General features: G+C 32.4%; 1 protein-coding gene across 1 annotated transcript; it reads left to right on the forward strand.

Annotated features, from left to right (window-relative positions):
- The first annotated feature begins 66 nt into the window (after positions 1 to 66).
- On the forward strand, positions 67 to 26,554 carry LOC143065403 (uncharacterized). The gene is made up of 19 exons (XM_076238954.1): positions 67 to 190; positions 4,876 to 5,613; positions 6,036 to 6,198; positions 6,617 to 6,736; positions 7,376 to 7,504; positions 8,448 to 8,582; positions 8,803 to 8,962; positions 9,539 to 12,119; positions 12,652 to 12,704; positions 18,313 to 18,372; positions 18,633 to 19,040; positions 21,081 to 21,251; positions 21,631 to 21,770; positions 22,510 to 22,639; positions 23,733 to 23,817; positions 24,120 to 24,170; positions 24,759 to 24,842; positions 25,268 to 25,422; positions 26,196 to 26,554. Exons 1-19 carry the CDS (start codon positions 168 to 170, stop codon positions 26,240 to 26,242), a joined length of 5,433 nt encoding a protein of 1,810 aa, XP_076095069.1. The 5' UTR covers positions 67 to 167; the 3' UTR covers positions 26,243 to 26,554.
- The last annotated feature ends 716 nt before the right edge of the window (positions 26,555 to 27,270 follow it).

Here is a 27,270-nt window from a genome sequence, read left to right on the forward strand (position 1 = left end):
ACAAAGGGAAAGATGGGGATTCAATTCCGGAAAAATATACGTATCCATCTTTGGTTCTAAAATTAACTTTCATTGTTTACTTCCGATATGCAGAACGCACGTTGAATTTTCCTTAGTTTAAACGTCAGTTCTGATTTTGTGTAGCGAACAGAAACCTTTATGTTGAAATGAGTAAATGTCCCATTTCATGGTAAGTTTAATGAAGTAGACAATTCTTCCTGTCAGTATTTTTTTCAAGACAATTTAGGAAAAAAAAATAGCAAAATAATATATGTTTTATTTTTATTTATTTTTTAAAATTTGTTCTCTTGCCCTTTTACACTGAGATGATGAGATGTATTACGAATTTAATGTTATTGTCAGTCCTTGTGTCCTATTGGTCCTATTCTTTAGTTATGTAAAGTTTAAACTACAGACTTCTGCCTGGACTATAAAAATTCTCACAAGACTGGCAGCACTCATCAGAAACTGAGGACTGCTTCTATAACTACATAAATAATTTCATAGATACATGTACACTGTGTACATACATAAGGAAAGGTATGAAAGATGTCAACAGTCTATGCTGTATGTTAAAACTGTGTAGTATTTATAATCTGTTAACGTTCATCATGACAAATGGACAAATATGGCTGTATTTTCACCTCAAAAACTACTCTGTGTACCTCGGGGGGCCACTTGCTATATAATTAGTGGTAGGGATGAGCCGCTAGAATAGGTCACTTTTTCATGCTCTAAGATATATCAGAAGGGTGAGAAATTCAGATAAAATATATCAATAGGTTGATATTATCACTTGCTTGATTATATCATAAGTATCTGAAACTAATCAGACGTCCACATTTATTCTTGATGCGGTTAAACCACAGTCGTAAATGCATCAGTTATTTGTCAAACCAATTAAACTCTATTTATTTGATGTGGTATTTCCACTGATGCCAGTGATAGATGCAATAAATCCAACTATTTTGACATTTGCACCTAATTATCATTCAAGGGTTTGTATACATAAACAGAGATGCAACTAATCGTCGGACCCGTCGGACCTAAGGGGCAGAATTTATGCAGGTCCGGCAAAACTCGTAGCTGTGCAGGACCTGATGGCCGGCAATATTTAAGTCCGCTTGGGTCCGCCAAAACTGAAATCCCCGTCGGCCCCGGCAGAGTATTTTGTTTATAAAATTGCGATCATCTTTAATAAAAGTAAATGTCCTGTTCCCCCGCATTTTCTAACTCCGGGAACCAGTATTTCCGCCCAGTAATAGTCTTTCGTACCTTGTCCATCTCGCTCCGAACAATTCTCCGTATTTCCGTCATGTTTTTTGTTTTAGAAATTCGCTCTCTAGGAAGGAGGTCTATTAAGCATAGTTGATAAGTTCAGGAAATATGTCATGGCTGATAAAATTTGTAAGTGGGTCGAAACCCGGTAAAAGACCAAACAAGTCACCTATTCAAGTTGATAAAGCTGTAAAGCGGTCTTTGTACGAAAAGGAGAAACGACCTGAAAGGTCATTCAACCCAAAATGGCAAGAGGGGAGATCATGGTTACTTTATAACAACAATGTGATGACTTCCACAATTTGTATTTCGCACGGGAAACGTATCAGTACCAGCGATAATCTCAAGAATATGTACATGTAGAGAAAGAGAGGGTAGATAATGTAGAGGATGAGAGGGTACAGATTGAGATGGTAGAGAAGTAGAGAATGAGAGGGTAGAGAATGAGAAGGTAGATAATGAGACGAATGAATCTGGGAGTGATAATGATTCTGACTATGAGTCAGATTTTGAATTTGAACAGAATGAAACTACCAATGACTATCTTGTTTCCAAGTACTCTTGTGAAGAATAACTTTTAATCAGATCAATATTATGTAATGTATTATTCAATAAACTACAATTGTTATGAATCACAGGTTATTTTAAAATAATAATATAATATCAACAAAATCAAAATTAACGTTTGTTCAATAGCATAATTTCATTTGATTTTTGAGTGAAAATATGGGTCTGGCAAAACTTGGTACCCTGTAGGCCCCATTGTCTGACAGGAAAAAAAAACTGTTTGCATCTCTGCATAAAGCATGATAACAATTATTTAAAGAAATTCCATTGTGACAGCGCCCTTTACCAGGGAACGGCAAGGAAACTTTTTATCAGTTTTTAATTAATATTTAAACATGTTAAAATAGAGAAGGTGTTACACTCTGGGGTGATATTACATTTATCTGACCATAGATGTAATACCATCTATGATCTGACCAAACGTCTTTTATATGTATTGTATTTTAGAATTGAAATATCTTCATAATGAAAGATGTAAAATGGTCAATAAGAAAAAATTGTTTAAGATATGACGAATTTATTGGAAAAGAATGTGATTTTATTGCGACTATTTTGCTTCTTAACAACATGATGATGAGCGGTGAAAATATTGAAATATATCTATAGGTTTGTTTTTTGTTAATTAATATATGACAAGGTATATATTTTTGATTAACAAAATATATGAAAAGGGTGGGGTACTTGATGTCTCAGCTGCTCACCCCTACCAAAAAAAGTTTGAAGTGGCCCCCCCAAGCTGTGTACAGACTTACCTGTGCTGTTTGGAAAGTTTTAATGCCTAGCATCCACTAGATATATAAAAGTTAAATGCATTTTGTGTTTAAGAAATATATAATATTTCTTTGTTTTTGATGGGCATTTTTTTTCCTTTTTGCAGAAGGTGTAAAAATAAACAAACACCTGTATTACTTTGATACTGTCCACTCACCGACTCAGATAAACTCTTTAACTCACCTATAGTTGTGAAGATACCTCTTGTCCATGTCAATAAATGACAATCAAAACAATACAACCCGGTTTTTTTACCTGAGGGAGCATCTCATAGTTATACCACAACTTAGTTGATATTCACACCTTTTGCATGAAGGAAAAAAATGCCCATCAAAATCCAAAAGAGATTTGGTCTTTCTGAAACACAAAATGCATTTAACTTTTTTATATCTAGTGGATGCCAGGCATTAAAACTTTTCCAACTTCACAGGTAAGTCTGTACTCAGAGTAATTTTTGGCATGTATATACAACCATATTTGTTCGTTTGTTATGATGAACCTTAATTAATAGGCGATAATATAAACACACTCAGATACAATGTCAAAATACTATAAACTTCATATTTAAAAGATTAATATACAAAAATGTACAGTATTGTGGGATTTTATTTCCGTAATTGATTGAATTAAAATTCCTCTAATTCCTATATTGGAGGTTATGATTAATGACAGATACAAATATTAACTGAGATACAATGTAGATCTACTTCTGTTGCTGTATATATATATATGTAGGACTATAAAGTGCGATGGGGACGCTAAAGTATGATGGTCACGCTAAAGTGCGATGGTCTACGCTAAAGTGCGATGCTTCCATACGCTGAAGTCCGATGGTCCGCGAAAATATAGACGTTAGAAACGTAGTTCGATAATGACGTTAACAGTCGTTTAAATACATACCAAAAATGAACATGCCGGAAGATAGATGAGGAATATTTGATTAATAATTTTTACACCAAATGTCCATGACTTACTATTAATTGATTTAATTTAACCGTTCTTTGTCGGCTGAATCACAATGTTTATTTTTTCGAGTGCTTGAAGAAGGACTTGTATCCTACAGTCGACCATTTTACTATATAGATACCAAATAGTATACGCATACTTATCCTGCTTCTATTTGAAGCGAACGGATACATTCGAATCATTGTTTATGTGGCAGTTTACTTTGTAATCCCTGTTAAAATGCCATAGATTTTAATGAAAAGTAACATCGGTAAACTAAAATAGAGATACATGTTTGCATGCGTGAACTATAAATTGTCTGCTAAAACATTAGTTCGTACTGTGCATTGTAGGAAAATAAAACATGTATTTGTACTCGCTACGAAAAAGGAAAAAGATCGGCGAACATTGCATTTCTCTCGCATGTAGATTAAAACTTAAACAAATAAATGTTGCATATCCCGACAATGAACGAATTTTGTATTTTTGATTTTCAGTGACAAATGTAAGGGAGGTTGTAACATTAGTGTGAACGGCATTCTATACCAATTATCCAAATATTCAATACGCTCCGAATTGTTAAAAATTTATTTTACATGATTTATAATATTTGCAAAACATAAATTACCTTTATAGCAATTATTACTTGGTCGGACTTGTTAATTTAGAAACAATCACTTCAGTCTACCGGTAAATTGTAAAGCCTATCACATATGTTATAATAAGCTTAGCATAATAGCTTTTGCAAAAAGACTTTTTTAACCTCGAAGTTTTATTACTTCGAATCTTACCCTTTGGACCATCGCACTTTAGCGTGACACACCATCGTACTTTAGCGAACAAACAACCATCGCACTTTAGCGTGAGACGCCATCGTACTTTAGCGTAAACCATCGCACTTTTGCGTTACCATTGCACTTTAGAGTCCTACATATATATATATATATTTATCTTTTAACAGATACATGTACATTCCCACACCATTAAACAAAATAATTTCCACTAACTTCTACTCTACACTAAGTCCAGTTTCAAACTGGTCCTTGATTTGACACGCAGTTCAGACTCATCATAAAATATATAAACTTTATCCAAAAGTTTTGAGATGTCCACAACCTCTTTTCCCTACTTCATGATAGTATTTTTTTCTGATTGTCAAGGAAAACAACTTTCTTTCTGTACATTTTTACACTCCTATGTATGCTACATGTAAATGCATCATGATTCATCCCCTAAATGTTGTCTGTTTGTAGTTATTTTAAATTAAAAAAAGTTGTTGATAACAGTCACACATGTTATATTGTATTATATTAGGAATGTTCCTGTTGATGCTGGACATAACTTCTTCTTCACTCAAGAAGCATTCAACAAATATTCTAAGCCAGAAACATATGAAGAGAAGATCAGAAACAGATACGAGTTATTTCCACTAAAAGATTCTCATCTTGCTGTGAATGCTAAATCTAAAAAATCAAAGAAAAAAGGGAATGAGAAAAAAACAAAAAGTTGGGATAAGGAAGATAAAGAATCAGTGTGTAAAGTTCAAACACTCAGTGATGCAAGTGAGGAAGAAGATGAACTCATATTTGATGTGGAAGAAGATTTTGAAGAATTTGGTGTTGTAAAAAAAATTACACCAAAACAGAACAAACAAAAGGCTAAAGCAAAAGCAAAAAACCAGAAGGTCAAAGACAATGCATTACCTGACACTGAAAAGAAGAAAACTTTGCAGAAAAACGATTTTCAACATACTAGTCCTATAGATTCTGATACTCAGCAGAAACATACAGATGAAACAGTGTTACAAAATACAGAGCCTCGTATTGAACATTTAAAAGAGTTTGGTGTAGACAAGTCTGATGATACAAGAGAGAAGGAACTCTCAGAACACACTGTGGATATCAATGAAATAGAGGAATTTGGTATTCCTAAAACTATATCAAATCAAAGTGATCAAGGTTCTACGACAGGAAACCATCAACAGAGTGAGAGTAGTAAGGAGCAACAGAAAAGAACAGAAGAATTTCCATGGGACATTAAATCCAGAGATAGGTTAGTAGTAGTTTCTTTACTGGAAATTATTTAAAGAATGTTTTAAATGACAAAAAAAAAATGCTGATAAAGCCTGCTGTCTGAAAAGATGAGTAATTGATTGTAAATGTGGTCATGATTTATATATTATATATAGCTATAATTATTGGTAAACAGTGCTATTTCAAACTCCATGGTTTTATTTGAAAATAATGGAAAAAATAAGTGAATACATTTACTTAATTTATAGAATGAATGACCAATACTTTTTTACTTAGAACTAAAACAAAAAATGTAGCTGATTTCGTATTTATAAAAATTCAGAATTCATTTTTTGGTTTTCTTTAAAAAAAATTAATAAAAGGGAAAATAAAGGTTGATGGGCAACCATTTATATGTTTTTTCATGCCTTTTATCCATGTAAGTTTTTGATGTATTTTCAGGAAGAGTGACAAGTCAGATTCACAAATATTCAGATATCAGAACAAGAAATCTAACCTAAACAGTAGAGAACAGAGCCGTTATCTAAACTTACATCACAAATATATAACATTCACTCCAAAAAAACCATCTGAGAAAGAAAAACGGGAGATGAAAGAATTTACGGTAAATGTTGTTATGTTAGCTCAACAATGCAATTTATTCTACTGTATGTTATCTGCATTTTTATACGTTGATATTTAACCACCTAATGCAACCCATCTATATTATATATACATCATATATGAAAAGATTTTCCAGTTAATGTAAGTTAACAAAATTTTTGCCACAAATAACTTCTTGTGACCCATTGTTTAACTCTTTGTCCTAAAAATCCTGTTCCTGCTACTAAACTTAAAAGTTTTAACAATTATTATGGATGCATAAGATTTCATTGAAAGCAGTTATATGATGCTGTTATGTTACTTATCCATGAAATAGTTAATCCAAAATTGTGACGCTTTATTTAAAGATGTTCAGATTTCCATTGTTAAAAGTTTTAGCTTCTTTGGAGAGAATTCTTATTCAGTTATTTTATTTTCAGACTCTGCACGAAAGGGTTATAGAAGAACAAAAGGAATATCAGCAATATCTAGAAAAACTGGCTCATACCGCAAAATCAGATTATAATTATTTAGCACCTGAAGCTGATAGATATTTCAAGGTATTTATTTTTTTACTTGAGGCTGATAAATACCCCAAGGTATTTATTTGACACCTGCAGCTGATCAATATTTCAAGGTATTTATTTGGTACTTGATGCTGATAAATATCCCAAGGTGTTTATTTGTACCTAAAGAGGAAGAGTGTTACATTTGTGATACTAATATGCCAATTGAAGAAGTTCTTGTATTATTTAGTAAGGTCAATTTCTATTCCTTTGGAATAATCAGTTTTAAATTGAATCATCTAAAATAAATATCATATTTTTGTTTACATGTATGTAATGGAATACACATGTGCAGTTTCATTATTATTTTTTGGAAATAAATATTTATAACAGTGGAAGAAAAAGTCTTTTGCCTCAGATCTTTTGATTGTTAAAAGCATAAGGCAAAAAGAAATATATTTTGCAATAAATTTCCATCCCCACACTAACACATTTTATGGACATTTTTAGTTATACACTGATGTCCCCAGAGCATATTCTTATATAGTTGGTGTTAAACTAGGATACCTAACTTACTACCCACCTTTTTTTCTGTCAGAAGGCAGGAAAGAAACATATAACTTTGTTTTGGCCTGTACTATCATGGCACTCATCTTATATTTAGTATGTGATATAATTTATTTGTCTTTGCAGGAAAGATTGGCCATGAAGAAAAAGAGAGTACAGTTGTACCCTCAGTACTACAATGTCTGTGACAAATTAAATCTGGTTACAGCTGGACCTCCATGTCAGTTACTCTTTGTTATGTCATTGCTAGAACTGGTAAGGCCAAACAAATATTGTTATATGTGTGTCATGTCATTGTTAGAACTGGTAAGGCCAAACAAATATAATTTACTGTGTGTTATGTCACTGTTAGAACTGGTAAGGCCAAACAAACATTCATCACTGTTAGTCACGGGGAAGGCCAAACAAACATTCATCACTGTTAGTCACGGGGAAGGCCAAACAAACATTCATCACTGTTAGTCACTGGTAAGGCCAAACAAACATAATTCACCAATATTTATGCCATTGTTAGAACTGGTAAGGCCAAACAAACATCATTCACCAATTGTCATGTCATTGTTAGAACTGGTAAGGCCAAACAAATTTTATTCACCATTTGTCATGTCTTTTTTAGAACAAAGTAACATTATTTACTATTAGTCATGTCAAGGTCAGATAAGAGGCGAACGATACCAAAGTGACATTTAAACTCAGAAGTTAAAAATTAAAACTAAGAATGCCATGGCTAAAACTAGGAAGGCCAAACAAACATTTCTAGGGTTTCTGTTGTTTTCACTTTGTCTGTCAGTGGGTCTGTCCATCCAAAACTTGTGTATACGCAAGAACTCCAAAAATATAGGTAAATTTTACACAGCTGTTGTGTAAATGATATTTTTTGTGAATTTCACCACATTAATTTTTGAAAAAAAACTTTGAAATTTGTCTTTTTCCAAAATTTTGCACAGTCGTTGTGCACAATATGTAAATGTGCATATTATATGTTGATGAAATTCAGCTCATTCATTTTGCCAATCATTGTTTTGGATAAAACTTACAATGCAAAACCACAATAAGCAAAGGCTAATAGATGTGGTATTTTCTGAAATATGCATATACAAGGCAAACAGGTTTATAACTGATTTTGAACAGTAACAAATATTTGTCTACAAAAGATGCGGCCATACAATGTTTTAGATTATGTATATATACCTTTCAGGGAACAGTACCAAAGCTCGTTGTACCAAACATGAATGTGGGAGAAAGACCAAAGATACCACTAGACTATGATTCTATAGCCAAACATTGTCCATGTGATCACAATATAAAACCTTCCAATGTTTGGAACAATGAGGTAAAATTAGCAATTCTGCATACTTTTAGAATACCTGTGTGTATCAATTTTGAAATCATTTGAAGCTTTGAATAATTTAGGTACAATTAATTATTCTTAAGCAATAAATCAAAACACAATTTATGTAAAATATACAAATAATGGACAATTCTATATCATAAAATTGATCGAATGTAAAAAATACAAAATGTCTACAAAATTCTGAAAATTTAACTTGCAGCCTTGTAGCAAGGACCAGAACTGTGATGTTTTATCTCAGAGATCCAAAGTTCACATCACCATATCAGCCAGTGCAATCGCTTGTATTGTAAATAACCATGCTCCAAACTACAACAGGGAGTGGGAGATACCATTTACTGTAAAGGATTACCAGCTTCAAGGTATGTTTTTGGATGCCATTTGAAACTTCAACACTTCCAGCCATAATACACTTAATGATGTTATAGCTTTTCATTTCAGTCCAATTTTCAGACTTCAACTCTTAAAGCATAATTAACTCTCAGAAATGTATCCAGAATATAAAGGAAAACAAAATTTCAAAAATATTTATAAACTGCTTGTTTTTGTCCTTAATAAATGTTTGTAAGTAAATGATAATGTATTCTTACTTTTAGGACATGGAAAAAAACAATGAATCCTAATCTATATTGAAAAACATACAAATTTAGAGATAAGAATGTAATTTATTTGTAAATATAAAAAAGAAGATGTGGTATGATTGTTAATAAGACAACTCTTCACAGGAGAGCAAAGACACAGAAATTAACAATTATAGATCACTGTAAGGCCTTCAACAATGAGTAAGACCTCATTTTCAATTTCGCACTACCTGTATCTTGAGACAAACCTCTGTGGTCCATCCTTTTTAATATTTAAAAAAAAAAAAAGATTAAAAAGTACATCTGTTAAACTTTTTTTTTTTTTAGTTTAGATGATTAATCATTTTATTTTTTCAGATGGAGATAAGAAGTTTATGCATCGTGTTGTGTACATTGATAATCCACTTCCTGCTAAGGAGCTCACAGGGCGGGACAAAAATACAATGTTCTATAAATATGCTTTGCGTTCTCATATGGGGAGACTTAATCAAACAGGTCACATCTTTACAATGAATCAGAAAATAGAAACAGATTTTACAAGTCCAGAATCCTTAAAGTTACCAAGGAAACAGTCTTCTGTAGAACAGTCGCATCATTCAGAAGTGACGGTGCATGACACTGAAAATGTTGCATCTCTATTGTCTCCCATTAAATCACCTACAAATGAACAGAAGAAGAAGATGAACAAAGTGAAAAGAGGAGAAACAGTCAAAGATTGTGACAAAGTTGAGGGAGATGATCCTTTTGGAACGATGGAAGTTTCCATGGAAGATTTAGAAACATTTGGGATGGATATGTCAGCAAACAAAACATTCATGAAACTGGGAGAAAAGAAGAATGTTAAAAGTGTAAAAGAAAATTCACCAGTTGAAGTCTATTTAGCTGCTGAAAAGAAACTTTCAGCTAAAGATGGTTTCACTGTTGGTAAAGCCACTAAAGGCCAAGGGTCAGAGCACAGTGGAACCTTGAAATCAAATGAATTGGATATAAGCAAGGATACAGAATTAGTAGATTCAGTGCAAGAAACTTTTTTATCTTCAGATGTGGATTGTAAAACAATGGACCAAGATAAGAGTGAGAAAGAAAACGTAAAACTGGCAGAAAATGTTCAATCTCCCAAAGTTATAGGAAATGATGAAGAAGTTGACATTACTGATAAATTAATACCTGATGTCATGTGTGATAAAAAAGTTGACAGAACTAATACATTAATACCTGATGTCACGTGTGACTTAAATGATAAAGACTCAGTTTCTAATTCTGTTGAAGTTTCAGATAGTCTCAAAATTAATGAAATATTAGTCAATACTTCTGAATCTAAAAGTAAAGAATCTGATGATAGTGTTAGACAAGAGTTGAAAGTAGACATCTCATCACAACCTTGTGACTTACAAATGAGTTCTGCTAGTGATGATGAGTCAGATGCTCTTGTCATTGATGAACCTGAAAACGATAACATTCAAACAGTTGCTATGGAAACACCAGCTAGTCCTGTCCCAGAAACACCTCTTAGTCCTGTCCCAGAAACACCTCTTAGTCCTGTATTATTTCGAAGCTCATTTGGTAGTGCTTTCAGTCCACCTACAAGTCCCAGCAAGAGATTACGTACAGCAATTGACATGAATGATATAAATCCAAGAGGAGTTATGTCCCCTGACAGGACAGACAGAAACTCACCTACTAATCCAGATCATAGCACATTTAGTTCTCCTGAAAGTAAGCCATGTAAAATCATACCCCTACAGAGGGATAGTGAGGAAGAGTTTGTAACTGATAATTCCTATATTTATCCTCGTCCAGTTAATTTATTTTATCCAGTAGCCAATCTTAATGAAATAGGATTAAGAAGGAAAGTTGAGGAGATATCTGAAGGGAACACTGAAAGTAAACCGTCAATAGATATATCATCTACAGATCTCCTGAGTGAATATAATACGTCAGACAATAACTTAAACAAGATTCCAGACTCCACAGCTCTTGGTATTAAAACTGTGCAACTTTCAGATGACACAACTGTATTAAAATCAGATCTCCACACATGTAGTGTAACACAAGCTGATGAAGTACCTGACTGTATTTATAAATCAGGACCAGATAGTCCATGTACAGAGGTTTTAATTAAGTCTGTGAATTGTGCTGATCTATCTGTTGAGAACCAAGATTCTGATACGTCTAAAACTGCATGTGGCAGTCATGAACTTATAGGTGGCAGTCATAATGTTGAAACTGTAATTATTGATACTAACACTGGTAGAGATAACCTTGAATCTAGCGATAATGAAATGTTACAAATAAATACTGCTCTGTCAAAAGATGACAGTGAATCTTCAGATGAGATTGTCTCCCCTAGATCAAAAATCTTAAGAAAGAATAAAGACAGAAGTAAGAATTGTGATGGTCAGAAAACTAGATTACGAGCTGCAGTTATTGAGAGTGATTCTGAGTCGGATGAAGAGATTGGATCAAAACAGCATCCAACGACTGATAGATGTAGCACTGATACAATAAGTCCCTTAACCAGTAATGAAATGATTGAATCGGGTAAAAGACCTTTAAGCAGATCTAATAGTACAGAAAATGTTCTCCAACCATCACAAAGGAAAAGACATAAGTCTAATAAGAGCATAGATGTCAAAACTGAAGGTAGCATGAATGTAGAGGGGGAAAGTGAAAATCTAGCAGAAATGGCTTGTACTCGTAGAAAAACAAGGTCTTCTGTAGGATTAAGGAAACAAGAGACAATCTTAAATAAGAAGACTTTAGAAAAACAACCTTCATCACCTAAAAAATGTAAATCTGTTGATGATGATCAGCCATCTGATTTTTGTGAAGAGTCTATGCCAACCAAAAGACAAACTAGAAGGAGCATGGACAGCCAGGACCAAGAACAAAGATCTAGTAAACTAGCTATATTAGATAGAGTCAAGAAAAATTTAAGGTCAGTATAAAGGATTAATTTAGAGTAAAATTCCATAGGGGGCTGTAAATTAACTTTTGATTGGTTGAAATACAATGAGTATTTGACAAAGCATGCATGGTATGTTTGTTGTTAAATTTTGATTGATTTATAGTTTTCCAACCATGTGTGGAAACATTGAATGGTTTGAAATATATTAAATTTGTTGTCATGGTAACTCATAAATGTGGATTTTGTTTTCTTCTTTAAACACCTTGTATTTCAGTATGGTTTGAGCACATTTAAGAACATAAATTTATAGTTCCTGATTAATTTGCACAAATTTTGGCCAAACAAAAGCCTTATTGCCCCTACTCTTTTGCATATTTCAATATTCTGCAGAAAATATATACATTACATAATTACATAATAGACATACATATCAGGATTAGCATAACTATGGCATATTATATATTACATGTTGCATTTTGTATTATGTTTATTTGCTTTTGATTACCATGAATACTGAGTACTAATTAAGTCTTTTAGTATTATATATTTTTATGATTACTAGGTCAAAATCTACATCACAAGAAACTAGTACAGACAAGCAAACAGATATTACAGGTAAAGAAAAGTGTAAAAAGCGTGGTGTATGCCATGATAGTAAAGTGAACAAATAAAAAAGGGGGATGTGGTATGATTGCCAATAAAACAGCTGTCCACCATATGTCTATGTGGTTAGGTTTATCTTAACTTATCCTCATTTTCGTGGTTCATTGGTTAAATTTGCATTATAATGGCTAGCTCCATTTCTCTGAAACTGACCTTGACCTTATTATTATATATATGAATTTTAAAAACCTTGATCTTAAAGACTTTCACCATAAATTGTAATCAGGATCATTAAAGCAGTGGAGACATTTCATCATGTTCACTCTTTGTTCTAAAACCTGTTTGGTTGTTTAGCCTCATTTCTTTTCAGAATGGAGACATTAAGGATGTACAACTCTGAGGAACCAAATATTTTTTCTTGGTACGGCCCTTTGAAAATATCCAATTTTGATGATTTCCCCATTATTCATCAATTTTTATACGACCGCAAAATTTGAAAAATTTTTCGTCGTATATTGCTATCACGTTGGCGTCGTCGTCTGCGTCGTCGTCGTCGTCCGAATACTTTTAGTTTTCGCACTCTAACTTTAGTAAAAGTGAATAGAAATCTATGAAATTTTAACACAAGGTTTATGACCACAAAAGGAAGGTTGGGATTGATTTTCGGAGTTTTAGTCCCAACATTTTAGGAATTAGGGGCCAAAAAGGGCCCAAATAAGCATTTTCTTGGTTTTCGCACTATAACTTTAGTTTAAGTAAATAGAAATCTATGAAATTTTGACATAAGGTTTATGACCACAAAAGAAAGGTTGGGATTGATTTTGGGAGTTTTGGTTCCAACAGTTTAGGAATTAGGGGCCAAAAAAGGGCCCAAATAAGCATTATTCTTGGTTTTCGCACAATAGCTTTAGTTTAAGTAAATAGAAATCAATGAAATTTAAACACAATGTTTATGACCACAAAAGGAAGGTTGGTATCGATTTTGGGAGTTTAGGTCCCAACAGTTTAGGAATTAGGGGCCAAAAAGGGACCCAAATAAGCATTTTTTTGGTTTTCGCACCATAACTTTAGTATAAGTAAATAGAAATCTATGAAATTTAAACACAAGGTTTATGACCATAAAAGGAAGGTTGGTATTGATTTTGGGAGTTTTGGTCCCAACAGTTTAGGAATAAAGGGCCCAAAGGGTCCAGATTTAAACTTTGTTTGATTTTATCAAAAATTGAATAATTGGGGTTCTTTGATATGCCGAATCTAACTGTGTATGTAGATTCTTAATTTTTGGTCCCGTTTTCAAATTGGTCTACATTAAGGTCCAAAGGGTCCAAAATTAAACTTAGTTTGATTTTAACAAAAATTGAATCCTTGGGGTTCTTTGATATGCTGAATCTAAAAATGTACTTAGATTTTTTATTATTGGCCCAGTTTTCAAGTTGGTCCAAATCGGGGTCCAAAATTAAACTTTGTTTGATTTCATCAAAAATTGAATAATTGGGGTTCTTTGATATGCCAAATCTAACTGTGTATGTAGATTCTTAATTTTTGGTCCCGTTTTAAAATTGGTTTACATTAACGTCCAAAGGGTCCAAAATTAAACTAAGTTTGATTTTAACAAAAATTGAATTATTGGGCCTCTGTGATATGCTGAATCTAAACATGTACTTAGATTTTTGATTATGGGCCCAGTTTTCAAGTTGGTCCAAATCAGGATCCAAAATTATTATATTAAGTATTGTGCAATAGCAAGAAATTTTCAATTGCACAGTATTCAGCAATAGCAAGAAATCTTCAATTGCACAGTATTGTGCAATAGCAAGAAATCTTCAATTGCACAGTATTGTGCAATAGCAAATATTTTCAATTGCACAGTATTCCACAATAGCAAGAAATATCTAATTGCACAATATTGTGCAATAGCAAGAAATTCCAATTGGATTTCAATTGGAGTTATCTTTCTTCGTCCAGAATAGTAGTTGAATCAACTTAAATCATTGTTTTATACAATATACAATGTATATTCACTTTTACTACCAACTGATAGATTAAAACAATCTTTACCATTCAGTGATAACAAGCACTTTTTTTACATTTTAATATTTTATGATGTATTTAAATGAGTAGTTATTGTTGCAAACTTCATTAGAAATTTGAATTGAGATCAGTTTTGAAATAAGGGAAAGGGGGATGTGAAAAAAAAAATTGGAGGGTCAATTTTTTTCATTTCAGATTTCATAAATAAAAAGAAAATTTCTTCAAACATTTTTTTGAGAGGATTAATATTCAACAGCATAGTGAATTGCTCAAAGGCAAACATTTTTTTTTAAGTTCATTAGACCACATTCATTCTGTGTCAGAAACCTATGCTGTGTCGACTATTTAATCACAATCCAAATTTAGAGCTGAATCCAGCTTGAATGTTGTGTCCATACTTGCCCCAACCGTTCAGGGTTCAACCTCTGCGGTCGTATAAAGCTGCGCCCTGCGGAGCATCTGGTTACCTTTTTAGGGGCTATTATTGTAAAAAAAATCACAGTTCCACAATTAAACTTTATTTCATACTTTCAAGAAAGATGAAGTGGACCAATCTGAATAAATTTAACTTAAAAAAACTATAAGTAGATGTAAATATAAAACAGTTTTATCATATTTTGATGCTTTTTTTTGTGTCAAATTAACCATGCTGTCAATTTTGTAAATTTGTGATTTTTCTCAGATTTTAGAACAAAATGCATATTATTTCGTCTTTTTCGTTATGAATGATTGAAAAAATTCATATTTAAGAAATTTCAAAAGACAAAAGTTTTATGGGATGTACATGATTCTTATAAAATCATTTTTGGGATAGGATTGCTTTCAAGCAATCTGTAGACTTTTACCGTTGACTCAGGGCTGTATTCCCTCACGTCAACCGTTTTATTCTAAACATTCAGCAACATCTCAGATTCTTATGATTGTCTTGCTTGAAAAGGTAAAAACAAGCAAAACGGGATTGAACATAAATAACTTTCCTGTAATGTTCTTCTCACAATCTTTATGTTTGATATTTCCCTTGACCTATATGGGTGTTTTTAACAACATGGAAAATCAGAATTAAGCAAGATTTATATTTAGTGTTTTTATAAATTTAGAAACACGTCAGAGGGAATTCCCCAGTTTTGATAAATGTGAGAGTTCTCTGAATTCCGTTAATTCTATTTCTGTCATATAAGAACTGAAGTTGAGTTTTTCCATATTTTACCATTATGAAACTGATATTTGATACTGTACTCTCATAAAGAAATGGAGAACCATTCATCATATCATTTAATAAACGTTCTTGTCCAAATCGCAAGTCGCGGGTTTGTTTATATATTAATGCGCATGCGTATAGTTTTCTTGATATTAAGGGGTATCAGATTGAGTGGTTGCTCTGGTTTCCCTGCTTCATAGATTAATTTGAAACTCATTGGATTCTTTCTATGTCTGTCTGCTATTGAGGGTTATTGTTGTTGCATAATTTTAAATCATATGCATCATTTAAATTAAGATAAATGTAGTGTTTACCTATAACACCCCTTCAGACGAAATGGAGTCTTCCATATTATCGTTTCGAGTTGTCTCCCTTCCGGAAGTATTTTCCGTCAAAATGGAAAGTCGAAATACATTACGACTCGTCAAGAAAAATTAACTCGTTAGATGTCGATAAACGTCGTATTATATTAAGAACGATCTCAATTTAAACAGAGGAGTGTGTACGGAAAGGAGTCATGCCCACGGACCCAAAGGAAATTAATATTTAAAGAGTTAGAAATGGGGTTCCTCCACAAGCACTTGTCTCCGAAAAAAAATCTCATTTACCTTAATATAACACAAGGTACTTAACTTGCAATTTAGAAAAATGTCGGACGGTAACGAAATTCCGTTATATGTCGCTTTCTAGGCTGTCAATCCCACTAAAACTTGTTATATCGTAAATCTAAATTGATTTATCTTTACAATGGTGTACACCATGCCAATATTTGTTGTCGGAATCATCCGTAGCTATCCTACCCAAGTATGTGAGTCGTAATAATTTTCCCAACCGCTGAAAATTTGGCAATAAACGTCTCGCAGTAAATGATTAATTATAAAAACTGTTTCAGAAAAAAATGTTTTTGTTTGTCTGAATAGAACTTATCTCCCAGTTAGTAAAATTGCATAAGATACCGTGAAGAAAACCCTAACACGTGTTATTAGTGGTATGTCTAATAAGTTACGAGTTTCCTTTTTTATATACAAATTTTCCCATGACGTCAATGTCATTCAGACTCTCTTTTGACTTTACGTATGAAAATAAAACAAGATCAGATAACTCCGAGAATCATTTAGACTTTCCCATAAAATTAACCAATCGGAAACCGAGTTATATAAGGAGACGTGACGTGTTTATTGCCAATTCTTCAGCGGTTGGCAAAAATTATTACGATTGACATACTTGGGTAGGATTGCTATGGATGATTCCGACAACAAATTTAGGCATGTTATACACCATTGTAAAGATAAATCAATTTAGATTTACGATATAACAAGTTTTGGTGTAGTTGACAGGCTAGAAAGTGACATATAACAGATTTTCATCACCGCCTGACATTTTACTAAAATGCAAGTTAAGTACCTTGTGTTATGTTAAGGTATATAAGATTTTTTTGTCTGAGACAAGTGGCTGTGGGTTCCTCCTAGAATTAACGGTGATAAGATACGAAGTGAAATACCTTCTCTCACTCTCAGTGACTGCTGTGGAAAGTAAACTTGGAACTGATAGTACAAAAATAAAATAATAACGGTACATTGCTCATACACTTGTATCCGAGATTGGCTATTTTTTAAATTTGAGTGACTATTCAGATTATTACATTTTGCATATGCAGTTGAATTAGTTTTGAAAATAATACAATCCAGCTGTACCAGGGCTGCCAAAAATGCGTGAGACTCACGCATGTTCATGCTTTTTTGCGGCAGTATCCTTGGATCTATTTTTTTCCCTATTTTATCTTTTCAATTTTGGCCAAATCTCACGCATTTGCTTAATGAAAAGTTGGCAGAACTGCTATACTTGTACATGTGTCAATGAAAACTATGGCAATCGTATTCCTCAGAGCATTCTGCTCTTTGATTTGTACCCCTCACCCATTTTCTCAAAATTTTGGTTATAAAGACTGACTTGATTGGTTGTAAAATTTGAAAACTCGATTACTCACAAACTATTCACTGTAAATAAACAATTTTTTCACAGAGTTATGTTTGATTAAAATATTTTTAAAATTCATTGATATTTTCCACTTGTATCATATGTTTTGGAAATAATTCCAGAACAAGATTTCAACGAGACTGAAACATCAGAAGAATACATCCTTAAGTCTGATGTCTCAAAACATGAAATACAAAGTGAGATTGCATTCCAAAAAAAGAAGAAAACCCTATAGCAAAAAAACATCTAGTGGACAACATTAGACCTTTGACTATTGTCTATACCATGTCATTTTATAAAAAATGAAATTATACTTAAGTTTATAAACAATTTTTGATAAAACCAAACATGTTTAATGTCAAACTGCAACTATGTACTTCTGGATTAATAATAATTTGTTGTCTTTGTTTCCAGAGAAAAATGAACCATTAAAACGGAAGAGAGGACGTCCTCAAAAAAGAAAATCTGTCCAAGGTATTTATTATTTAACATGTAATGAACTTTTTTAAGGAATGATAATTAATATAATAGACCACTATAAAATTAGGAGATGATTGCCAATGAGACAACTAGCCACTAAAGATTGTGGTTTACCCATAATAATGAATCCACAGTATAGATCTTCAATATTATTTGTAGGATCTCCATTTTATGGACATGTGTGTATAACTAGCATGTCTTGTGCCGAAAGTTATGTTATACACTGCTAATTATTATGTACTGACTTTTCACAGAGGACACTCAAAGTACAGATTTGTCTAAGAGTGAGAAGCAGGATTCTGAAATGAAAGTAGATAAAGGGGAGACCACTCAAATACCAAATGAGGAAGATATTACAAATCTCACAGTGACAAAATCAGTGGCTAATCAGGAAGACATTACAAATCTGACAGTGACAAAATCAGTGGCTAATCAGGAAGACATTACAAATCTTACTGTGACAAAATCAGTGGCTAATCAGGAAGACATTGCAAATCTTACTGTGACAAAATCAGTGGCTAATCAGGAAAATACTAACACTATTGAGTCAAACACGACAGATGTTGTAGATGTAAATGAAGAAAAAGGTCAAACTACAGTAGATGACATCAATATAAATCATAAAAAAGACAACTTAGAAAAAGGAAAGTCAAAAGAAACAGGTATTGATTGATGTTAGAAAAAAGATAAGAATATTAAAAGTAAAAGAAAACAGGTATTTAAATGGGCATTTAAAAAGTCAGAATGTGAATATATATGTTCAAACTCTTTTAGGTCATTTTTTAGTAGCAATAAACAAAAAAACTATGTCAATTGGACATGCTTTGATACTATATATGCCCTTGAATTTTTACTAATAACATTTTTGTTCGCTTTGGGAATTCCGTATATCGTCAGATAATCAGAATTCCAATGGGGACTAACTGTGCACCACTTATTTCGGACCTGTTTTTGTATTGCTATGAGTTACAATTTAAGACAAATACAAGCAAAGACCCATCGAAACAACATCTGATAAACAAATTTAATAATACTTTTAGATATTTGGATGATATTTTGGCTCTCAATAAGGACGACTTCAGTATGTATATTAAAGAAATTTATCCTGCTGAACTTACTTTAAATAAAGCTAATTCTAACAATGACCACTGTCCTTTCCTCGATCTTGATATCTATATCACTAACGGAAAGCTGAATACTAAAATTTATGATAAAAGAGATGATTTTTCATTTCCTATCGTTAATTATCCATTTTTAGATGGTGACGTTCCCTTGTCACCATCTTACGGTGTTTATATATCTCAACTTGTACGATTCGCTCGTGTATGTAACAATGTTTTAGATTTTAACGAGAGAAATTTATGTATTACTGAAAAATTATTACACCAGGGTTTTCGATATCACAAACTAGTCAAAACATTTACTAAATTTTATCATCGGTATAAGGACATCATTCGTAAATATAGCTCAAGTTGCAGACTTCTTATACGTTCAGGTATTTCACATCCAATTTTTTATGGAAATATTCTTTATAAAGCACAAAGGTGTCAGTATTCACCTCAAAAACTAACAAAACCTTTGAATAGACTTATTAAGAAGGGATATAGTTACGATACTGTTGTCAGGTCATTAAAGATTGCATATTTTGGCGTTAATATTGATTCACTTATAGGGTCTTTGCATCGGAACTAAACACATTTATTCAAAAACCAGTTGTTGGCATGACACGGGTTATGTTTTTCTCATATATGTTATGATGGTATGATACTAAACCCCTAACGGGAAGGATTGTGCCTGATGTTCATATGATGAAATCATAATCTTTCAGTCAGTTTAATTGAAGTCTGGAGCTGGCATGTCAGTTAACTGCTAGTAGTCTGTTGTTATTTATGTATTATTGTCATTGTGTTTATTTTCTTTGGTTACATCTTCTGACATCAGACTCAGACTTCTCTTGGACTGAATTTTAATGTGAGTATTGTTATGCGTTTACTTTTCTACATTGGCTAGAGGTATAGGGGGAGGGGTTGAGATCTCACAAACATGTTTAACCCCGCCACATTTTTGCGCCTGTCCCAAGTCAGGAGCCTCTGGCCTTTGTTAGTCTTGTATTATTTTAATCTTAGTTTCTTGTGTACAATTTGGAAATTAGTATGGCGTTCATTATCACTGAACTAGTATATATTTGTTTAGGGGCCAGCTGAAGGACGCCTCCGGGTGCGGGAATTTCTCGCTACATTGAAGACCTGTTGATGACCTTCTGCAGTTGTTTTTTTCTATGGTCAGGTTGTTGTCTCTTTGGCACATTCCCCATTTCCATTCTCAATTTTATCTAACAGTACTAGAGTAAAGATTAGAGTAAAAAAAAAACAAAATCATACATTAAATATTAAAAATAAAAAATTCCAACCGATATCTTACCATGATAGGCTATAAATATGCTATCAAAATGGATAGGCTATAAATATGCTGTCAAAATGGATAGGCTATAAATATGCTGTCAAAATGGCAAAATCCATCATATAAATAAACATCAAAATGAAATGCAAAGTACAAATATTTAACAGTGCAAAATTTCCAAAATAATTTCTACAAACTGATTGCAAACTTGTAAAATTGTTAATCAGTTAAACAAGCAGTAGCATTATGGTTTTGATTGGTCTACATATCTGAATAAATTACTGATTGTTATTTATTTATAGAACCAGCCATTGTTGAGAAGACCCAGCCACAAAAAGTGGATACCCACGTAAAGATAGCTAATACATTACAGAAAATAACAGTCCAGAAAGGACAACAGAAGTCTATTAATCCTTTAGAGAATATTCTGCAGGCACAAGAAAGACTGTTGATTAACCCAAAACATCACAGAGGTTAGTTTATATCACTGTTTATCAAATTATTCTTAGTAGAGAAAATAAAAAAAATACATATGTAAAACAACAAATTATGGTTGCAGTCCCTAGTGTACATGTATAAGCAAAAAAATCTCAGTACGGTAGTCAGGAATTTTTGAATTCCCTTCAATACACTGCCATACACAGAACTATTTCCCTTAAAGTTTAGCGCTTTGTTGGTCCATGTGTTTATGAAGTCTGATTTTCTTTGCCGCATCAGCTTTTCTATCTGTATTCATCCTTCCTGCTTATGAAAAATTGCGTTAAATTTAACCTTTTATGACAAGATGGCAGATTTTCGTCAAGCTTATACTTTTTTAATTCATTTGGGAATTCCTTTTTTTTTCTTTTGCAGACCAAGCTCAACAAGAGTACTTCTCCCAGTTCAAATTTCCTGCTAGACATAATGTGACTTATCATCTATGGTCACTAGGGGCATACAATGTTATGATCAGGTCTGGTTACCATGGAGTATATAAAGATACACAGCAGAAGGTTAGAAGTTTGAACTACTGATATTAGAGTACAGGGTTGACTATGTTGACAAGTCAGTACAGTCACACTATAAACCTCGTCTGTAATAATGGATGTTTGCCAGTTTGACAGCTAAAATGATGGAGGTTTCACTATATTAACAAGTCAGGACAGTCACACCCTCGTCTGTAATAATGAATGTTTGCCAGTTTGACAGCTAAAATGATGGAATATTCACTTTGTATTTCAGGACTACACTCTGAAAAATAAGAATAGATCATTTAAACACTCAATACCATCACCAAAAACCAACAAACAATGAAAAAAAAAACAAGGTGTGACATCACTTAAAAATAAAAGAACAATTCTTTGAAAGATTTTTACAAGGATGTATATATATATTCCATAAAGAAAAAATCCCTGTCAAAACAGATACATGTATCTCCCTTTATTGTTGATAATTCCATATTTCAAACTGAAAGACATGAATTAATAGATGTATGTATTAATTCTTTCAAGTATTTAGCTAAACTGTCTCTGAATAACCTAAGATCTGTCTCTAAATAGCCCTTAAGTGGTGTTCAACTAATTAAAACAGTTTCAGTTTCTGATATTGTAAAAAGACATGAAATGAGTTTAATTACACATAGTCGCCATCATATTTTGACCTTAATTTTTTTACAACACATGGTTTTAGATTATTGACAAAAGGTTGATTTCATATAAAGATGAAGAACATGTACAATGTATATATTTTCAGGTATCTTTTATCCATGTATCCCCTAAGATGGAGTACCAGTCTAATTATGGTGTAGAACAGCTGACTGTTGGCGAGGTATCCAAAGATTGGGCGTCGGCTTATGTCAGACCCAACTGTAAAATAATCAGAGGTATGTCAGAACGAACTGTAAAATTTTCAGAGGTATACATTTCTACTCACCCTAAATTGTGATAAGAGGACAAAATATTTTATTTTCTCTTAAATTAAGAAATAATTCATTAGACTTGAATTTATATTGATATTCTTTGTTCAAGCTCCCATGAATGATTTTTATTCCAGTACGACACAATTCTTTTTATCATAGTTTATTAATGTTTCCATTGCATTATGACTTTCACTTTCACATTGGTGCATTTTCATGTAGAATGCTAATATTACATCTTTGTTCAGTGGTATCATATTTACAATGATTGACCTTGAGTATATCATTCATAAAATGCATATAACATGGGAATATTGATTTGAACAGCCCAAATAAATTATGATGCTGCAAATTAGCTGGCATACAATATATTCATATTTTACCATAGGTGACGTGTGTATTCAAAGCATTTGGAGCACATGTTATTAGAATGTTTGATTAATTCAATCAATTATACTGTAAATTCAGAAATTATTGCATGCAGTTATTATGGCTTTCATCAAAAAGTGGAAGAAAATGCAAATTTATTTATCACGATTTCAAGAAAATGTGCATATAGATATAATCATCAAATTCAAAGTAAAATCACTTATTATTTCAATACTCATCAACTTGCTTTATTTCCTCATCCACTTGCATTATTTCCTCATCCACTTACATTATTTCCTCATCCACTTGCCTTATTTCCTCATCCACTTACATTATTTCCTCATCCACTTGCCTTATTTCCTCATCCACTTGCCTTATTTCCTCATCCACTTGCCTTATTTCCTCATCCACCTGCCTTATTTCCTCATCCACTTGCCTTATTTCCTAATCCACCTGCCTTATTTCCTCATCCACCTGCCTAATTTCCTCATCCACTTGCATTATTTCCTCATCCACTTGCATTATTTCCTCATCCACCTGCCTTATTTCCTCATCCACTTACATTTTTTCCTCATCCACTTGCCTTATTTCCATGAATAAAAACCCTGCAATAGTTCCTGAATTTACAGTATGTAGATTAACACATATTGTTTGGAGTGAAACTAAATTAATCTGAACTATTCTATTTCAGCCAGAGTCAATCCTTTGCAATCAGATATTGTCTCTATGAAGGAAGAAGAATTAAGTAAAATGTCAACAATTTCTCATGGTTTTAAGTAAGTTACCTTAAAAGTAATTGACTTTCAAAAAATATCTGTTTATTATCTGATTATATTTTATCTCAAGTGTAATAGACTATTTTCATATTACTGACTTTTGACTCCAGAGTTAATAATTTTTCAACTGGTTGGCTTCTCTGTGGTAGGTACGAACAGAATAACAGAATTGTTTAACATTTGAATACCAGTGCACCTCAGCTGATAACCTCCAAGTCACCTTGAGTTTAATAAGGAAGAAATGACAGTTACATGTGTTTTAATTTTAAAATTGTTAAGAATTTCTTCATCATTTTTTTCAGTCCCGCCAATGGATTTCAGATGTTAGCCAATGTGTTCCATAGACTTCATCAGTAAGTATTATTCATTGTCTGAAATAGCATGGTTTACATTAATGTAAAGAAAGAGAAACTTTTTACTCTTCCCTGAGACTACAAAGCAAGACGTTTTTTACTTTACGACTTTACGAGATTGTTAATTGGGTAATCCTCAACAAGCAAACCCTTTTTAATCTTTGTTAGGTGGCAAACATGGTAGCTTTGGTGGAATTAATTTCCATTCAAACCCTGTGGTAAATAATACTGTCATCTCCTTCTTTAAAACCACTAGCCAAATGTAAAATATACTTAGTGGGAATCATCTACTGACGATCAATATATTTTGGCAAATTTTGCAAATAGAGAAAAATAATAATTATATTAATCTTCAAGATTATGTAAAAATTGTGTTTGCCCACATGTGACTGAAACAACAAATCAGAAATTCACGTAAAAAAATCTTCTCTAAATCAGATAGAAAGAACTGAATTATCTCCCTTGTTCATTTTCAATGGTGTATAAAAGAGAACTTGAAGTAATTTAGTTTTGAACCATGCACTACAGGTTTTAAATCCAGCACAAAACTGCTTAACTGTGTATCGCCTTCATATAATTTTTTTACAGATGTTCACCTGGGCAGTACCTGTTACATCATACCCCTGGTTCATCTGAATGTCAGATCAAAAATGCAACAGACAATCATAAAAGGTAGGTTATACCTAGAAGTAAGATTTGCTACATTTTTAGCTTTCTCCTTTTTGTCCTCTGCAGCAACATGGAGCAGGGTACATATACTATTTGTCCATTGGTCTCCACATCCATATTGTTAGCACACTCATTGGATGACATAACTGTTGATCAGTCACATATTATCTTTAAAGCTTTTAATAGGAATCAGAAAGTTAAGCATGAGAGAAAATCAACAGTTATGTCCAAACAACAGATAAAAATAACAAAAAAAGAAAGAAATGCATTATTTTTATTTAGTTATTGCTTTTTTAGACTCTTTGAATATAAAGGAAATTATGACCATTGATTCATGTTATCTTTGTTTATAGGGGTACCAGTACCTATGACCTTCATATGAACCACTTCCGATTATTGGGATTAATTCATGTTATCTTTGTTTATAGGGGTACCAGTACCTATGACCTTCATATGAACCACTTTGGATTATTGGGAGGTGAAAAAGATAGTCACCAAATACCATGGATACCTATAGATACTAACTTCATACAAACAAGGTTTCACAAGAAAGGAAGAATACCAGCTACATTTGAACCAAAAGGTACTTACTGCAAGTCACATATTATTTTTTGTACTATTGTTTTTGCAAGAATAGATATACGGTATAAATTATATTGGTTGTTTATATTTACTAACTATATTCTAGGCTAAGTTAGCCAACACAATATAAATAAACTTCCCCAGTCCTAACACTGTACATTACAATCTGCTCTCACTGTGACTTGATAACCTAAGCTAAGCAATTCAACTCCGGAACCCTCCCCCTGCATTGTGACTTAGGAAATGTACTGGATAATGCATAAATTGAGTTGTCTATATCAATTCTCTGAGAGATATTCTCAAGAAAATCAGCTTTATTTTAAGAAGGAGTATTTGATACTCTTTACTATCAAGCGATACCGGAATATGTAAGTGCTTGTTGACCCTACTAAAATTCAGTTATTTTGCAACATAAATATATTGTTGAAGTTAACTGTTACTTATAACCTGTGGATATTCCAATTTAACATATTTTGGGAAATCTTATCAGTTAAGCTTCAGTATGTTACCTCAATTGACTGCTTGCAGTGGCGCTGGTCTAGACGGGTTATTGGTCATGTCGATTATCTTAATGTAATTACCGGTAGTAATTGTGAAAAAAAATAATGATTTCTTACCTTTTGACTCAATAATGACCCATGGACTCCCAAAATCAAAGCAATCATTATATCATGATCCCTTAGTAGATAGAAAGCATATTCTTTGTAAGTAATGATAAATTAGAAATTTCTGTATGTTTCATTTTGTATTTATAAAGTAAGTTTTTTTCTTCAGATTACAAACCAGGAACTAAAAAGAAGAAGAAGAGAGGAAAACATTGAGATCAATTTATATTTTAGTGCATCCAAGAAATCCATTGTTAAAAATACTCTGCAGAATATCAATAGTGCTATATTATAGACTTGTTTAAAAACAACAGTGAACTAATGCCTGGTAAATCTTCAGTACGATAGAATCCCTAAAGTGTATATCTCGTTTACACAGGGTTGTAATGATATTTGTTTGTTATAAAGATGTCTGAAGACAATGTTATTAAAACAGAGGTTTTCTAGCATGTAATACAGACCTAATATGTGCTTGTTATTGTTAATATTTTTGTTATATGTTTGGAAAAATAAATATTCCACATTCTGTTTTTGTATTGTCTGATCTTCTGTCTACAAATCGACATGGCTACAAAGGCTAAAATGATAATATGACGACTCAAAATTCAAATTAACATCTAACATCTTTTAAAAAAAATATGACAGGAACAAAATGCACTAAATGTTGAGGCCTTCTGATAATCTGGATTATTTTTTTTTAAATTGTCATCAGAAATTTTATTTGATTTATACCTATTAATATTTTTTAAACATTTCCTTTAACCTAAAAATACTTTGAGAAAAACTGTAAATGGCAAAATTGATGACCAATCAAATTACAATCCACAAATCATTTCCTAAATTGTATGTCAACTGAGTCTAATTTTCAGACAAATTTTATAAGGAACATATTTTCCCTGTACATTAAGTGTAACATTTGTAATATTTTATACACATTCTCAGTCCCTGTAGTACATCACAGTTGTTTAAAGTTGTTTATTTTTTAGCTGTAAGGTGTTCACATTTTCATTTCTACACAAATCTTTACAAACGGAACTTTCCTGGCACTACTAAATAGGACATATAGTGGTTTTTCATTGGTTTCAGTTAACAATATCTACCCATAAAATATCTATAATGTATGTCATACCAGAATGTATTTTGTGACATGAACTTATAAAATAAAGAAAAAATGAGGGACTTTTTATATCCCATGCAATTCTGAAAGTTGATTGAAGAACACACTCAAAGTGTTATCCCATTTG

The sequence above is a fragment of the Mytilus galloprovincialis genome, chromosome 2 (assembly GCF_965363235.1).
Source record: "Mytilus galloprovincialis chromosome 2, xbMytGall1.hap1.1, whole genome shotgun sequence".
NCBI lineage: Eukaryota > Metazoa > Mollusca > Bivalvia > Mytilida > Mytilidae > Mytilus > Mytilus galloprovincialis.

What these genes read in the sequence shown, in the direction of transcription:
- LOC143065403 (XM_076238954.1), top strand. Translation starts at nt 168, where the DNA reads ATGAGTAAATGTCCCATTTCATG. An exon ending in AAGCTGATAGATATTTCAAG is followed by an intron (nt 6,737 to 7,375) that starts GTATTTATTTTT and finishes TTGTCTTTGCAG; the next exon opens with GAAAGATTGGCCATGAAGAA. An exon ending in AAAGGATTACCAGCTTCAAG is followed by an intron (nt 8,963 to 9,538) that starts GTATGTTTTTGG and finishes TTATTTTTTCAG; the next exon opens with ATGGAGATAAGAAGTTTATG.